This window comes from Dermacentor variabilis, chromosome 9, assembly GCF_050947875.1.
Source record: "Dermacentor variabilis isolate Ectoservices chromosome 9, ASM5094787v1, whole genome shotgun sequence".
NCBI classification, from domain to species: domain Eukaryota; kingdom Metazoa; phylum Arthropoda; class Arachnida; order Ixodida; family Ixodidae; genus Dermacentor; species Dermacentor variabilis.
Genome location: NC_134576.1, coordinates 145,547,804 through 145,563,183, shown reverse-complemented (window position 1 = coordinate 145,563,183; position 15,380 = coordinate 145,547,804). Strand labels below are relative to the sequence as shown.

The following is a 15,380-nucleotide window of genomic DNA, read 5'->3' as shown; positions in this document are numbered from 1 at the left end:
CCCGACTCATTTCTTTAACACATGCCTGTTTGCTAACCTGCCATCAGAATAGCTGTCACATTTCAAGGGAGGCCAGTCATTTGGTTGCACTCACAGTGAGGTCAGCCTCTCCGAGGAGCTGGGCCGCTCTGAGCTGGTGCCACTGACCGTCATTGTAGGCTGCGTTGGATCTCATCTGCATCATACCACTGCCAAGGTCAAACTTGTATACTACATGGCCATCACGCAGCTCCAGGGCCATAAACGTTCCCTGCAAGGGTACAGTGGTCCTTATGAAGTACTTTCAAAGACAGAAGGCTAGATCACCAGAAGGAGAGAAAAAGTTGGTTGGTGTGGGCTCAGCTCCAAGCTTAGTTTTGCACCTAGGAATACAAAACTAAAAGCCAGCAGAGTCCAGTATTTAGCTAGTTTGAGCCGTTTTTGATGGCATACAGTGGTCTATGAAAAAAATGGACACAAGAACAAATACATGCTCCCTAGCAAATACACACATCCTAGTATTGTATTCGTTCTAAACATTCTTTTTAGCAGCTGCTTAATTTAATCCACTGAAAGCTCATTTTTATATACACTCGCAGAGCCTTACATGATAGGATGTCCCTATACCAGCTCTTGCTGTTACATTTCTTTCAGTGTGTGCTATGGCTGCTACTTCCTCAAAAATGTGAAAGTATCACAGCCAGTAGTCATTCCAGGAAGTAGAGAATGAGGTCAGTTAGTAAGTTTGGGCAACATTCAACAATGAGTTGGCTCACTGACCTCATTGTGTATGAGGAAGAGCAGTCCCTCCCTGGCATAGGTGCGAAATTTCATGCTGATGCTGATGCCATCGTTGAAATCACGCCGCTCCTTGGACACTATGGCATAGCCTGTGCCATCAAAGCGAAGGCCCCTGCCGCTTGGAATGTCAATGAGGCTGTCCCGTTCCTGGCATCCCTCTAGCTTTCCTCCATGGCTATGGAAGTTCCACAAGCCCACAGGCAGTCCACCAAATTGCAACTCTTCCAAGAAGCCAACAAATGGCATAGTGTCCCGAGGGCTCAGCTGAACCTGGGAATTGACAATAGTAGCCGGATAGAGCATATGCATAATCGTTAATGGTATGGAATCTCAAAGCTGTAGAAAATGCTCAAGATGTTTAAAAAAGCAATTTTTTGTGTAACCTAATTCCCAAAACCATAAAAAATTTAACGCTACTTCCCTACCCCCAGAATGGAAATTTACTTAGATATCAAGCATTAATAGAGGTTTCAGACAATGCCAATCTGGCCTTTCGATTGCCATGACAAGTGTTTAGGCCTTGACATAAGGATTCAATTAAACATGCATGTTCTAAAGAAAGTATTGTTATTTCTGAAAAATCACACCTCAATTTAATACAGCCTTTTTGAATGCACAGCTACCCAATAAAATGCGCTAGCAGTTCTTATCTATAATATCTAGTCTGCATTTTTTCTTCTCGCTTCCTACATATGGAACTACAATAATTAGTACAGTAAAATTTTTATGTTTACCAGATAAGGCTAAATAGAAGATTCAGGTGTGAAATCTGATCGACTGATTGAGGGAGTTTAATGTCCCAAGCCAAGACCTGGGCTATGGTTGATTCCTTAGCTGAGTGGCACAGGCTTTATCATGAGAACCTGGGCTTTTTTAACAAGTGCCTCAGTCTAAGCAGAATTTTGCATTTCCTCCCATCAATATGCAGCCACTGTGAGTGGGAGCCAAATCCACAACCTCCTGTTCAATATCACAATGCCATAGCCATGCATCATGGTGGGTATACGTGTGTGGAATCTGCATGCTTCGCAATAACAAGCGTACACTATGTGATACATACATCTTCAGTTTCTGGCACACCTCCAATATAGAACTCAGACATTGATTGATCCAAGTTGAAGACACTGCTGGTGCCTTGAAGATACTTGGTCTTTGTACTGTCGGGTTCACCCTCCGTGCGCACTTCAAGATTGACTGTTTTGCCAGTCCTGAAGCAGAAATGGTAGAACAAAATAGCATGTCAAAGGCACTGACGCTTTCTTTCTTTCTGGAATATCTGTAGGTGCCTCTGTCCTTAGGTCCCTGACTACATAGCACATCTTACTTCTGAAGTCTTTGCAATAGATAGATGAAGGCAGTCCCCTGCACCCTCCCCCATCTTTAACAATGCATCAGGAGTTGGCTGACATTCACTTGAATATTAAAAAAAATACTAATCCCTCCTTCTTCCCTGAAACCATGCATCAGTAATAATTAGATTTTGCCGTACTACAAATGAAATTTTGTGACAGTTGGGGAGCATTATGTACAATGCTGCGAAAATTAATTGAAGTGCTCCTGATAAACTGACACAGTTCATCGCAACGAGTGATAGCTACTTCAAATAAACTTGCAAACAATGCAGACAAATTAAAAATTTTCAGAAGCCAGACATGCTTATATACGACTCTTCTAGATTATTGTTGCTGGCAAAAGCATACAGCAATTTGCAAGAACTTTAGCGAGCATAGCGTCGGGAAGAGAATTAAGGTTGACACTACAAGAATAGTGGACTTACAAAGGCACAAGATCCCCAAATATGCCTTGCACAATTAGCAAAAGCCAACTGCATGTTACAGGTCCTTAGTGCCCAGTATTTCTTGGAAATATTTTTCGGTATGAATTTTTTTTAATATCCCCAAACTCAATTTAAACTTCCCATTAGCTTCTGATAATTTGGTTGTTCATGCATTTATATTGTGGGGAATGCACCAGCATTCTGATATCTTCGGAGCAGTCGTGCATGGTTATTATAATAAGTACAAGCAAGGTTGCAGAAAGGTTGCTTGGAGAGGGCACCTTCGTTGCTCCTGTGGCTTTTCGTGCCTTGCCCTGACGGTTCAGCCAAGGAACCTGTTGGGCTGCTGCAAAAGTGCTAGTGAGCGACTGCCGCTCCGCTGGCATGGTACAATGCAGAGAAGGGTCAAGTCCGCACACGCAAATTCAAGTAATAAGTACCCCAGTAATATGGACATTGGCTGTTGTAGTAATGGAGCTGATACTACTCAGATGAAGGAATTTCACAGGGGTGGAAAATTGCGAAGAATCAGTGTTAATAAATTTTAAACAATTGGTCATTTTCTTGCAGAATATGTCTTTCAGCAGTTTTCAGTTAAAACCAGAAATTCAGATGCTTATAAGATGCTCAGTTTCGGTCTAGAGTTACCTTCTTTCTTTTTTTGATTGGGAGGCATACTTGTGAAAAGTGGGGCGTGATGAGCACAGTTCTCACTAAAGCAGCAAGAATTGGTTGGTTATTAAAGTGCAGGGCAATACTCCTCATAGAACTTGGTCACCCCTCCTGACCAGAAGCAGAGCCCGACATTTCCCTAAGGGAGAGGCCAGATTATAAAAAATTATAACAGTTACCTTCATAATTTTATGAAAACTTAATCATTCATACTCCTAATATGATGGGCCCTTGCGAGCATTTAGAGGAGAGGACCGGCCTAGACTACAATTCTCATTTGCCCAAAATATTTGATTTTTTTTAATGTTGATTAATAGTTGAGATAATAGTGATATGTATGGCTATTAAGCAATACAAAACTTGGAGACAAAATTTACAAATGACACAACAAGTATAGTTGACAGAGCCCTTATTATGACACACAGCACACAAGAAATTTGAGAGGAAGGTCAGGAAGTCTGCACATCATCGCCACATTCACACCTGCTCCGGACTGTGTTCTTGCTTCAGAAAGCATGGCACTGCTCTTCTGTGAATACGCACAGTACAACTGGGAGACACAATAACAAGGACCTCACTTAGAGCCTGCAGTGACAAAGGCAGGATTACCTGTCAATAAGGATATGGTGCCACCTGTTGTCAGCAACATATTTGTCATTCCGAATCTCTTCTATGCCATCACCGAGGTTGACGAGAAGCACAGGGTAACCATCTCTCAGTACCAGGGCCATGAAATCACCCTGAAAAGTACACCTGCAGTGTGACATTTCACCAAACTACAAAAGGTATCAGTATTAAAAACATTGAATACATAGCAATTATTAAATTCAAGAACTATCATCACCGAGAAAAAGTTGGAGCTTCAACATGAACTTCCTGTGACTCGACTTCTTGCCAAATAAATCTCGTTAATAAAAAAATAATAATAACAGCAGAAAACTAACAGCTGAAGTACTAGCAACGCATTTTTTCTTTCAGCAAATTTCTTACTAGGAGGTACTGCCTGTGAAAGCATCATATGCAGTGGCTACTCAGGTGCAGTCTAATTTCCTGTACTGTGGTCCTCACAATATTCTCCCAAGATGAATGTTAAAGAACATGGTACATTAGCAACAATAACTATGTCAGCCATTAGGTTCTCAGCTAGAGCATCTCACTTGCCTGAAAACATACTCAAAATAACTCTCATCACTTGAGTCTAAAGAATGAGTCTACAGAATGTACTGACCTCACGAGAGCGCTTAACCCTTGGCTGAGGGTTCTTGCCATTTCCAAGGTAGAAGAGTGTGCCATCAGGCTTGTCCGTCTTAACGTGCAGAGACAGGTGGGTGTATGTAGCTGCCTCTTGCAGGTCTTCAGGGTTCTTTAACCGTAGCCATTGTTCCCCCTTGAACTCCATGCCGATCTTAACCTGCAAGTGTGCACAAAAGCAGTAACTTCAATGCTCTCTTTCTGTATTAAAAGAAACATTCTAGCAAGATGTATGGTGGCCGAGTGATAGTGTTTGACATCCCTATGCGACAAAAAGGCTGCGAGAGATGCTGGAGTGGCAAGGTCCGAATTAGTTTTGAGCGTGTGGGGTTACTTTAACGCAAACTCAGCCTCGGTTTTTTGTCATACACAGGTGTTTTAGCACTGCAACTCAATTGGGAAGTGGCCATCGTGGTCGAAAATCAAAGCTGTGACTTTGTGCTCAGTATCATTCACCATAGCCACTGAGCCAATGTGGCATGCACATATTGACACTCATCATTTAGGCTAAAAGTACAGGCTGTGTCATTGCACTGCCTCCAGCTTGCCTTAGGCTGATAGCTTCTAAGCACTGTTGAAGTGGTGAACATACTCGCTTGAGCTAAAACACTTGTTTGCAAGGCTTAACCTTAATATGAGTAGCCATCGAAAGCACCCTATACTGTTACTATCATTCCCATATCGAATGAGGAACACAAACTGAGCAGTCATCGGACAGACTACTTGTGTCACTGTACAAATGCCATCGTAAACCTTTTAAAAATGGAGGTTCTTTGCCTCCTATAGCCTGTCTAAAATACTGCCTACAGTAATACTACTAGAAATTACCTTGTTTACATGCTTTCCTGGATACAAAATTGTTAATAAAGGAACCCTGCTATGCCAAATTCACAGTCAGCATACGGCTGTGCAATCTCTTCCTAACTATGATATTTTATTCTTGAAGCTTCAAAAAAATATTTGAGATGAGTTCAACTCTAATTGGTTTGGGTGCATGAAACAGGAAGCTTGCCACGTGTTGAGCAGCTCAGAAATCTGTGTTTGATCCATTTCGCTACAAAAAAAGACAATTTCAAAAGGTAAAATGTTTAGACAGAATATTCTTGCTTCATTATCACTAAGCACTACAGATAGTTTCTTTCTATATTTATTTTTTGCAAGCCAAGCCCATATTCACTGACCCTGTTAGCTTCATCCTTGGCAAGAGCCACTTTGCGACGCAGTTCTTCCAGTTTGTTCTGGATGTCCGTGGCATGGTCCTTCATGGCCTTGTGTCGTTGCAGCAGACGGTTTGCAAGGCGGCCCAAGTCTGGCTCAGGAGCCATGACACGATCAACTGAAGACAAGCAAGGATGGGGTGGCACCACAAACGCACATATGAGGTCATCATCATCATCATCAGCCTGGTTACGCCCACTGCAGGGCAAAGGCCTCTCTCATACTTCTCCAACAACCCCGGTCATGTACTAATTGCGGCCATGTCATCCCTGCAAACTTCTTAGTCTCATCCGCCCACCTAACTTTCTGCCGCCCCCTGCTACGCTTCCCTTCCCTTGGAATCCAGTCCGTAACCCTTAATGACCATCGGTTATCTTCCCTCCTCATTACATGTCCTGCCCATGCCCATTTCTTTTTCTTTATTTCAACTAAGATGTCATTAACTCGCGTTTGCTCCTTCACCCAATCTGCTCTTTTCTTATCCCTTAACGTTACACCTATCATTCTTCTTTCCATAGCTCGTTGCGTCAACCTCAATTTGAGTAGAACCCTTTTCGTAAGCCTCCAGGTTTCCGCCCCGTAGGTGAGTACTGGCAAGACACAGCTATTATACACTTTTCTCTTGACGGATAATGGCAACCTGCTGTTCATGATCTGAGAATGCCTACCAAGCGCACCCCAGCCCATTCTTATTCTTCTGATTATTTCTGTCTCATGATCCGGATCCGCCGTCACTACCTGCCCTAAGTAGATGTATTCCCTTACCACTTCCAGTGCCTCGCTACCTATTGTAAATTGCTGTTCTCTTCCAAGACTGTTAAACATTACTTTAGTTTTCTGCAGATTAATTTTTAGACCCACTCTTCTGCTTTGCCTCTCCAGGTCAGTGAGCATGCATTGCAATTGGTCCCCTGAGTTGCTAAGCAAGGCAATATCATCAGCGAATCGCAAGTTACTAAGGTACTCTCCATTAACTCTTATCCCCAATTCTTCCCAATCCAGATCTCTGAATACCTCCTGTAAACACGCTGTGAATAGCATTGGAGAGATCGTATCTCCCTGCCTGACGCTTTTCTTTATTGGCATTTTGTTGCTTTCTTTATGGAGGACTACGGTGGCTGTGGAGCCGCTATAGATATCTTTCAGTATTTTTACATACGGCTCGTCTACACCCTGGTTCCGTAATGCCTCCATGACTGCTGAGGTTTCAACAGAATCAAACGCTTTCTCGTAATCAATGACAGCTATATATAAGGGTTGGTTATATTCCGCACATTTCTCTATCACCTGATTGAGAGTGTGAATATGGTCTATTGTTGAGTAGCCTTTACGGAATCCTGCCTGGTCTTTTGCTTGACAGAAGTCTAAGGTTTTCCTGATTTTATTTGCGATTACCTTAGTAAATAGTTTGTAGGCAACTGACAGTAAGCTGATCGGTCTATAATTTTTCAAGTCTTTGGCGTCCCCTTTCTTATGGATTAGGATTATGTTAGCGTTCTTCCAAGATTCCAGTACGCTCGAGGTCATGAGGCATTGTGTATACAGGGTGGCCAGTTTCTCTAGAACAATCTGTCCACCATCCTTCAACAAATCTGCTGTTACCTGATCCTCCCCAGCTGCCTTCCCCCTTTGCATATCTCCCAAGGCTTTCTTTACTTCTTGCAACGTTACCTGTGGGATTTCGAATTCCTCTAGACTATTTTCTATTCCATTATCGTCGTGGGTGCCACTGGTACTGTATAAATCTCTATAGAACTCCTCAGCCACTTGAACTATTTCATCCATATTAGTAATGATATTGGCAGCTATGTCTCTTAACGCATACATCTGATTCTTGCCAATTCCTAGTTTCTTCTTCACTGCTTTTAGGCTTCCTCCGTTCCTGAGAGCATGTTCAATTCTATCCATATTATACTTCCTTATGTCAGCTGTCTTATGCTTGTTGATTAACTTCGAAAGTTCTGCCAATTCTATTCTAGCTGTAGGGTTAGAGGCTTTCATACATTGGCGTTTCTTGATCAGATCTTTCGTCTCCTGCGATAGTTTACCGGTATCCTGCCTAACGGAGTTACCACCAACTTCCATTGCACACTCCTTAATGATGCCCACAAGATTATCGTTCATTGCTTCAACACTAAGGTCCTCTTCCTGAGTTAAAGCCGAATACCTGTTCTGTAGCTTGATCTGGAATTTCTCTATTTTCCCTCTTACCGCTAACTCATTGATCGGCTTCTTATGTACCAGTTTCTTCCGTTCCCTCCTCCAGTCTAGGCTAATTCGACATCTTACCATCCTACAGTCACTGCAGCGCACCTTGCCAAGCACGTCCACATCTTGTATGATGCCAGGGTTAGCGCAGAGTATGAAGTCTTTATTTCATTTCTAGTCTCGCCGTTCGGGCTCCTCCATGTCCACTTTCAGCTATCCCGCTTGCGGAAGAAGGTATTCATTATCCGCATATTATTCTGTTCCGCAAACTCTACTAATAACTCTCCCCTGCTATTCCTAGTGCCTATGCCATATTCCCCCACTGCCTTTTCTCCAGCCTGCTTCTTGCCTACCTTGGCATTAAAGTCGCCCATTAGTATAGCGTATTTTGTTTTCACTCTACCCATCGCCAATTCCACGTCTTCATAGAAGCTTTCGACTTCCTGGTCATCATGACTGGATGTAGAGGCGTAGACCTGTACAACCTTCATGACCAAGGACAAATTTACACAATGATATAATTGGGTATAATGACATGAATAACTATTGTGCCTCAGTGGCACATCTCCCTGATGTAGTTAAAAGGTGCCTCTTTCCTGATTCTGAATATGCGATGAGGCAAATTTAGCATTCCCGCATCTTTCTATGCCAATGTAGTTTGTACTAAAATTATAAAGAAATTTACATTTAATAACTGCTTCCCCTTGCATTATATACTAGTACACACACATGAAGTAAAACAACATGGGAACAGAGAACTACACAGACTGGACTGGCCTTTACTTTCCGGCCTGATCAAATAGTGGTTCTTGTATTGGGTGCAATATGAAGAGGGCAGACAAAATGTTGGCAGGAAGATTTTCAGCACTCAACAGCCACGATATTTAGAGCCTTAAAAAGCTTTCAATACCCATAAGCTTTCAAAATATGGCAGACAGTATTTGCATTTTGTCATTGCTTACTTGGTGAATATCTTTGAATCATTACTCATAAGTAATAATAAATTTACTTTTGCTTTCATTTAACTGAAAAAAAAGCAACAAGAAGAAAACCAGACTCACTGTAGTTGCTGGCAGCCAGCAGAGCCTGCTGGTAGCCTACATTGTCGCTGGAGAGTTCCTGAGCATGGGTGTTTTCACCAGGAAGTCGCTGGAGGATGGCATCAATCTTGTCTGCAGTTTCTTGCACTTGGTCAGCTGCTGCCTGCACAGCGGTCACTGAGGTCTGCAGGGCTTCTTGACCTTCAGCTGTGAAACCACAAGGCAGAAGAAAAAACAAAGAAGAGAGAGAGGATGAGAAGATGTCAGAACTTATCAAATGTTACTCTTCTGTCAACCTCACAACGTTTGCTTTATGCCTAGAAACTTAGCTGCTGAAAAGACCACAACTGAAGTGGCCACACAATTCTGCCGGAGTTCAGGTGCTTGCAATTACCAAGGCCTTTTAGGTAGTTGCGTGAGCAGTCTCAGACATTGTGCACTTCTAGCCACAACTGCCTGATTTTGGCCTGATGCCCACATACAGAGATGGTGCTGTATTATTCCAAAAAGCATTACCAGTGCAATGTGAACAGGTAGCACTACTGAGCTCTCCAACAAAATTAGCTCAACTACATTTTTTTAAATGTTGAAATGCAGTGTAACTCTGTTATTATGAGGAGTTGACTGCACTTCACCAATTACAAATGAACCACTATGTTTATGTACGGTAAACACTTGCGAAGAGTTTATGTTCAGTAAGATGAAAATACGTATTGGACATTTTGGTACATAAATATAGCAATTAAGCTCACCTTAATAAACAGTGCCCCTTTGATTGTAAAAGAAGTACAGCTTTGCATGCTAAAACAGAAGCGTAACTGGATGTGCCATGGTGAAGGGAGAATACACACAAACCATTAGCAAACAACTGGTGATGATAAGATACGTTGTCTTCTGGCACAATGGTGAAGCATGGATAATTAATTAGATGTGTACTACACTTACACCTGTTAGCACACTGCAGTTTTCTCTACTATTGCTCAATATTTATGACATTTATGACTCTAAAGGCACATTCATACCGAAACGAAAGCGGAGCGTCTAAGCGGCGAAGTGGATTTTCAATGCAACGAGGCAGTGAGCACGCGGGCCTATTCCGACCAGACGACTTGCCGGCTGCCTGCGCCGCCGAGGAAGCGGAGCATCTAGCATTTTCGTGGTGTACATGTCGCCGTCTCATGATGCCGGTCGTTTGTCCTCACCGTGCGCGTGCCAGCATCGTCACTGCACTACTGTCATCTGGCGTTCTGATTGACTGCGGCAAAGTGGAGAGCTCCGGCAGGTGAAAAAAAATCGGTCCGCGAGCAATCGAGCTCAGCGCCTTGTTTTCCGCTCGCTTTTACACGCCTGGTGAGGACGTTTACCCACTTTCCGCTTGTCCGCTTGCCCGCTTTGGCCGCTCCACCTTCAGTGTGAACGTGCCTTAAGAGTGACTCTGAGCTAACATAATTTGTTACTAAAGTGATGTGTAGAAATGAACAATCTCTGATATATAGCAGGCAAGTGGTGGAATTAATCTGAATGATGGTCTATTACAAAGAAAACTGTTTGTGACTTCAAAGCAGTAAATGTAACAGAAGTTGCTCAGCACTTCATAACATAAAAGCAGCATGGAATCATTTGGCACTCCACAGTATAAAAACTTCAGTGCAGAGTGCAGGTATCCTGAATAAAATTACCTGTTTGCAAATTGTCCATGTCACGTGCCAAGTCTTGCAAGTCCTTGGCATTCATCTTGTTGTGAAGCTCTATGGTCGCAAGCTTTTCAACAGCATCTCCTACTCTTGGCTTCATTTCTGAGAGTGGAAAAATAAAAATGCATGTGGGATACTGTAAAGCTTGACTTCGTACAATCTACAGCGAGCTCCTACAAACATTGTATACACTCTAGCTGGTGCTCACTTTAATGTAAAAAAGTGGCATTTTATAAAATTCGTTTTGGTCATTCTGGCTGTTCATAATGTTTACTGTGCAAGCAATTGAACTCTAACAAAATTTGGTTTAATTAAAGCTTGTGAAAGCACCACCACATGTGCAATTTCTACAACACTAAAAGTGAGGAAGTATTATTTGCCAGTTCAATCAGACATTGTTATAAGGAAATAGCATTTGACGCAAAGGTACCTTTGCTATAGCTGATGTTCATTACATGCATGTATTCATTACACGCTGATATCGGCAAGAAAAATGTTACTTCATTATATCCGGTTATTCATTATATACAACTTTTTTACAGCTGCCTATTTAGTTCTATCACAGATTTTAAAAAGTAATAATAATACTGCCGATAGTAAGCATCTTATTAACACCTACCATGTTCTACATGTTGTTCCAGTTCCCTTGCATTGGCGAGGAGACCTTCACTGTTGCCCTTAGAGTCAGAAGCACGGTCGATGATACCAACAGACTGAAACATTTATTTAGAGGTCTAAGTCCCCTTCGTGCTTTGACCAATTTGTCACTGGCACCAAGACTCATTTAATTGCATGGTTTACAATGCACAGTCGTATAAAATGTTCTGATATATCTTGAGTGCTGCTGAACAACCTTAAACAATTGCAGACTCAGATTGCTGCATTTATTTTTATTTCCTTTTTCCCTTTCTCCAGTACAGTATAGCCCAATCAGAGATATTCTGTGGTTAAGTTCCCTGTCTTTCCCCTGTTGACTTCTCAATGGCAACAAATGTTACCATCTGCATAGGCACATTGTTGCCATATTGGAGACTGTCATGGTTTAAAAACATCAAATTTGGTCTGCTTTCATGCATTAAAAGGAAGGAGTAGCCATAAATATGCACTTTCCTCGATTCTAGTGGGAAACAAAGGATCAAAGATACAGCAACAACCAATACAAAACAACTGAACACATGTAAGTCACATGCAAGGCAATGCCAGCATAATAGCTTCCTCAAAGCATCAGTGATGCAAGAGTACTGCACAGACAGGCAGCCCATCTATCGTGAGATTTTATGCTTGCAACAACAGCAAGACACATATGTAAATAATGGCATCAGCCCTCTGTGTCATTCTTTTTTTTTAATGCATGGTGGTTATTCATTCACTACAAACAGCATCAGAGTAGTGTAAATCTTCCTACAGCACTGCAGCAATAAAAATTAACAAAAGTTTTTTTAGATCTGTTTAAAAGAACTGGGACAAGAAAACTTTACCATGGAGTGAGCTTCATCGGCAGCAGCCTTTGCAGCATGCGAATAATTGAGAGCATCATCAACTGCCTTGGCAATTTCATCATAGGCAAGCGCTGATGCAGATGTTTGTTTTGTGTCATATAAGATGCTGCAAAACAGAACACAACAAAACAAGGCATTTTATGCATGCATTCTAGTAAGTGTAAAAAGATGTCCTCGTTATTTGCTGCTTCCACAATTTGTATTTCTCAATTTGCTTTTCTAATTTGCTATTTCTAATTGGTACTGGTGGTACAACATTCTTGTAACACTGGTTTTGCTACAAACACGGGTTGACTCATCAAAACAAAAGGTATATTAACATCAAATATCAAGCAAGGAACAATGCAACAGAGAAATCAAAAGACATGGCACTGGTAGATAAACAGTGGGGGCCCTGAGGCATCCAAATGCCACTGACTTACAAGATACGCAATAAATAAACTAGTACAGAGCACAATTCATAATCACAGAGCAAATCTCACTGCCAAGATTTGTGCGAAGTTATCGTAACTACACAAGGAAAATTTTAAGTAAGGCACAAGGAAGCATGAACAACAGGTATGCTTGAACCTGCGATCAGATGTTTGCAGATGTGCAGGTAAGAGCCCAGAATGAACAGGGGCTGGTTTTAATTGTGAAATGACAGCCTGTTCAACGAGGTCAGTGAACAGTTCTATTGGCGCTAAAACTTACTTCTTGCACTCCTCAGCTTGGTTTTCAAGCTGTTGTGAGTGGTCAACGGCATCATAGACAGCTGGCTCGACGTCGTCAGTCTGCTTCTTCACTTTGGCCAAGGTTTCTTTGAGCTCGTCCACTGAATCACGCAGTCTACGCTCATTGTCACCCAGCGCCTGTAATGACACACCATGGGATGTCTTCAGCAGAACTGCTGGCCATTATTTCTAAAGTAATGCAATGCACTCGGGTCATTACTCCTTCTCTCTTCTTGTTGCCATTAAAGACATAATACAGAATTTTAGAATAGCGGCCCCAAACGTTTTGGGGCCCCAAAGAAACAGCGTCGAAGTCACTGTGCATACCAGAGACGGAAACTGCATTTGGGTTTTGCGTCGGACATGCTATTTCACTGATTTAGCAGGAGCCTCAAAGGCTCCCCAAAAGCTCTGCATCAACAAACATGGTAGGACCCATCCAAGTGACAGCTGTAACCTAGCACCAAAGTAGGCTCGATTTATGGTAAGGTGTGAAGTTTGTAAGCTAGGAGAAGTGACTGCGCTTATTGCATTCTCCCAACTAACGTCTGTAATGAAGACTGATTCATTAGACGCTGCTGATTCCATGTTCGAGTGTCAATTTCATGGCTCGTAGGCCTAACATGGCTTAACTTAGCTGGTGAGGGCACGTAAAGTTGGTTACTGAAAACTAAGCGCAACAAATTGCTTACTGCTAATAGAATAACCTCTAAATTGTGATTAAATACAAAAACATGAGTCAGAATTACTCTTCCCATCATAAAATGGTATATCTTACTTTATGTTTATGTATAATAGCTTTTATTTGGTGCCATAGTGGGGCTGCAAGGGCAAGACACTATCTGAAAATGCAAAGCCCTATTTTAAAACTCTTCACTCCTGCATGCCCCAGCACTAACACCCGTAAAGCTCTTTGGGGCCCCAAACTATTGGGGCCCCTATCCTAAACCCCTCTAATAATCTGTCTACTAAGAGTTGGTTCACCACTTCCCAAGGATAAAATGCACCTTTAGCATAATTATCCTATATTTTGCTGTATGAATGAATGTACTGCGTTTATTGGCGTAAGGGCCAGGTTTGGCCAAAGAGTGCCAGGTCCGTGGTGATGAGTTCACAATGTAGTTGTGAGTTCTATGAAGTTGATGTGACGTGGCTGTAAAGGGGCCTTAAAAATAGTCGCTCTAGAGTGCGTAAAATATATCTGTAATAAGATTATGTCGATGACAAATGACATGTTCTATGTGCAGTAAAATCCATAGTGAAAGAATGATGCAATATAGAAAATATGTGAGATGGTAAAATTACCTGGAGCACTACTGCCTCGCCAGAGCCCTCCTAGAGGCATGTGCTATATGAAACAGCTACCACAGCGGCATCCTATGAAGAGAGGAGACGCTACGAATGTGTGGGGCTAGTAACATGTAATACAACATATTTCAGGAAACCCAGGACTGCGTTGGTGTCAAAGAGCGGTTCTGGGCCGAGTAACATTACAGGGTGAAGGGGGATGTGCTGCCTGTATGCTAGGGGAAAATGTTTCTTTCTCTCAGACTCTCCCCGCATCTACCACAGGTTGGAGGATCATTTCCAGTGAGTAAAAAGTCATGCGTGCCAAATGTGTGTCCTATTCTGAGACGACAGAATAGGACATCTGTTGGCCGTGATTTTGTTGCGGAGTGCCAAGAACGTAACTGTGGCTTTATTACATGCAGTTTGTTATTTATTTCTGCGTCCCACATGCGTTGCCAGTGGTTCCGTAATTTCCTTCTTAAGAAGGGCTTCAGGTCTGTGACAGGGACCGAAGCAGTAGGATAAGCAGCAGCAGTAACTGCATGCAATGAAATTGATGTGGCCATCTGGTCCGCTAGAATGTTACCCTCAATGCACCTATGGCCAGGCACCCAGCATATAATCACATGTTGGTTAGATATATCTGCTGTACACAGGGCGGAACAGAGTTCACTAATTATTGCATTTTTGTGATTACAGAATGACATCAAGGCCTTCACAACACTTAGGGAGTCCGTATATATAACTTATTTTTGAAGTTTAGATTTCTTTATATGCTTCACTACTGACAATAGTGCGTAGGCCTCAGCCGTAAAGATACTTGTTTCTGGATGCAGTACATCGGATTCCGAGAAGGATGGACCAACGGCTGCATAGGAAACTCCGGCATGTGACTTGGAATCGTCTGTGTAGAACTCTGTGCGCGAGTGCTTATACTGAAGTTCTAGGAAATGCATTTGAATTTCGACCTCTAGAGCATGATTTGCAACGTTTAGAAAGGATACGTCACATTCTATCGCCTGCCACTCCCAAGGAGGTAAGAGCTTGGTTAGGTGCATTAAGCGATGCTCGAGGAGTGGGACATGCATTTCATCGCTAAGCTCTTTCACATGCAGCGAGAAAGGCTGTCTTATAGAGGGACAATTGCGGAAAAGTGTAGCACACGTCATGTAGGTAACATTATTAAAACATGGATGTTCAAGTTTAGAGTGCACTTTAAGGAAATATGTAAAGCTGAT

The 15,380-nt window shown here is 42.3% G+C and overlaps 1 protein-coding gene across 2 annotated transcripts in view; it reads right to left on the bottom strand.

Moving 5' to 3' along the window:
* LanA (laminin subunit alpha) overlaps nt 1–15,380 on the bottom strand; it is a 139,232-nt gene that overhangs the window by 23,832 nt on the left and 100,020 nt on the right. For both annotated transcript variants that reach the window (XM_075669831.1, XM_075669832.1), the window contains 11 exons: nt 12,833–12,990; nt 12,119–12,245; nt 11,260–11,353; nt 10,626–10,742; nt 8,968–9,153; nt 5,662–5,816; nt 4,458–4,640; nt 3,839–3,969; nt 1,841–1,988; nt 760–1,050; nt 95–250 (listed from right to left, as the gene is read on the bottom strand). In XM_075669831.1, the coding sequence (XP_075525946.1) occupies nt 95–250; nt 760–1,050; nt 1,841–1,988; nt 3,839–3,969; nt 4,458–4,640; nt 5,662–5,816; nt 8,968–9,153; nt 10,626–10,742; nt 11,260–11,353; nt 12,119–12,245; nt 12,833–12,990 (1,746 nt within the window). The remainder of the gene's footprint in view (nt 1–94; nt 251–759; nt 1,051–1,840; nt 1,989–3,838; nt 3,970–4,457; nt 4,641–5,661; nt 5,817–8,967; nt 9,154–10,625; nt 10,743–11,259; nt 11,354–12,118; nt 12,246–12,832; nt 12,991–15,380) is intronic.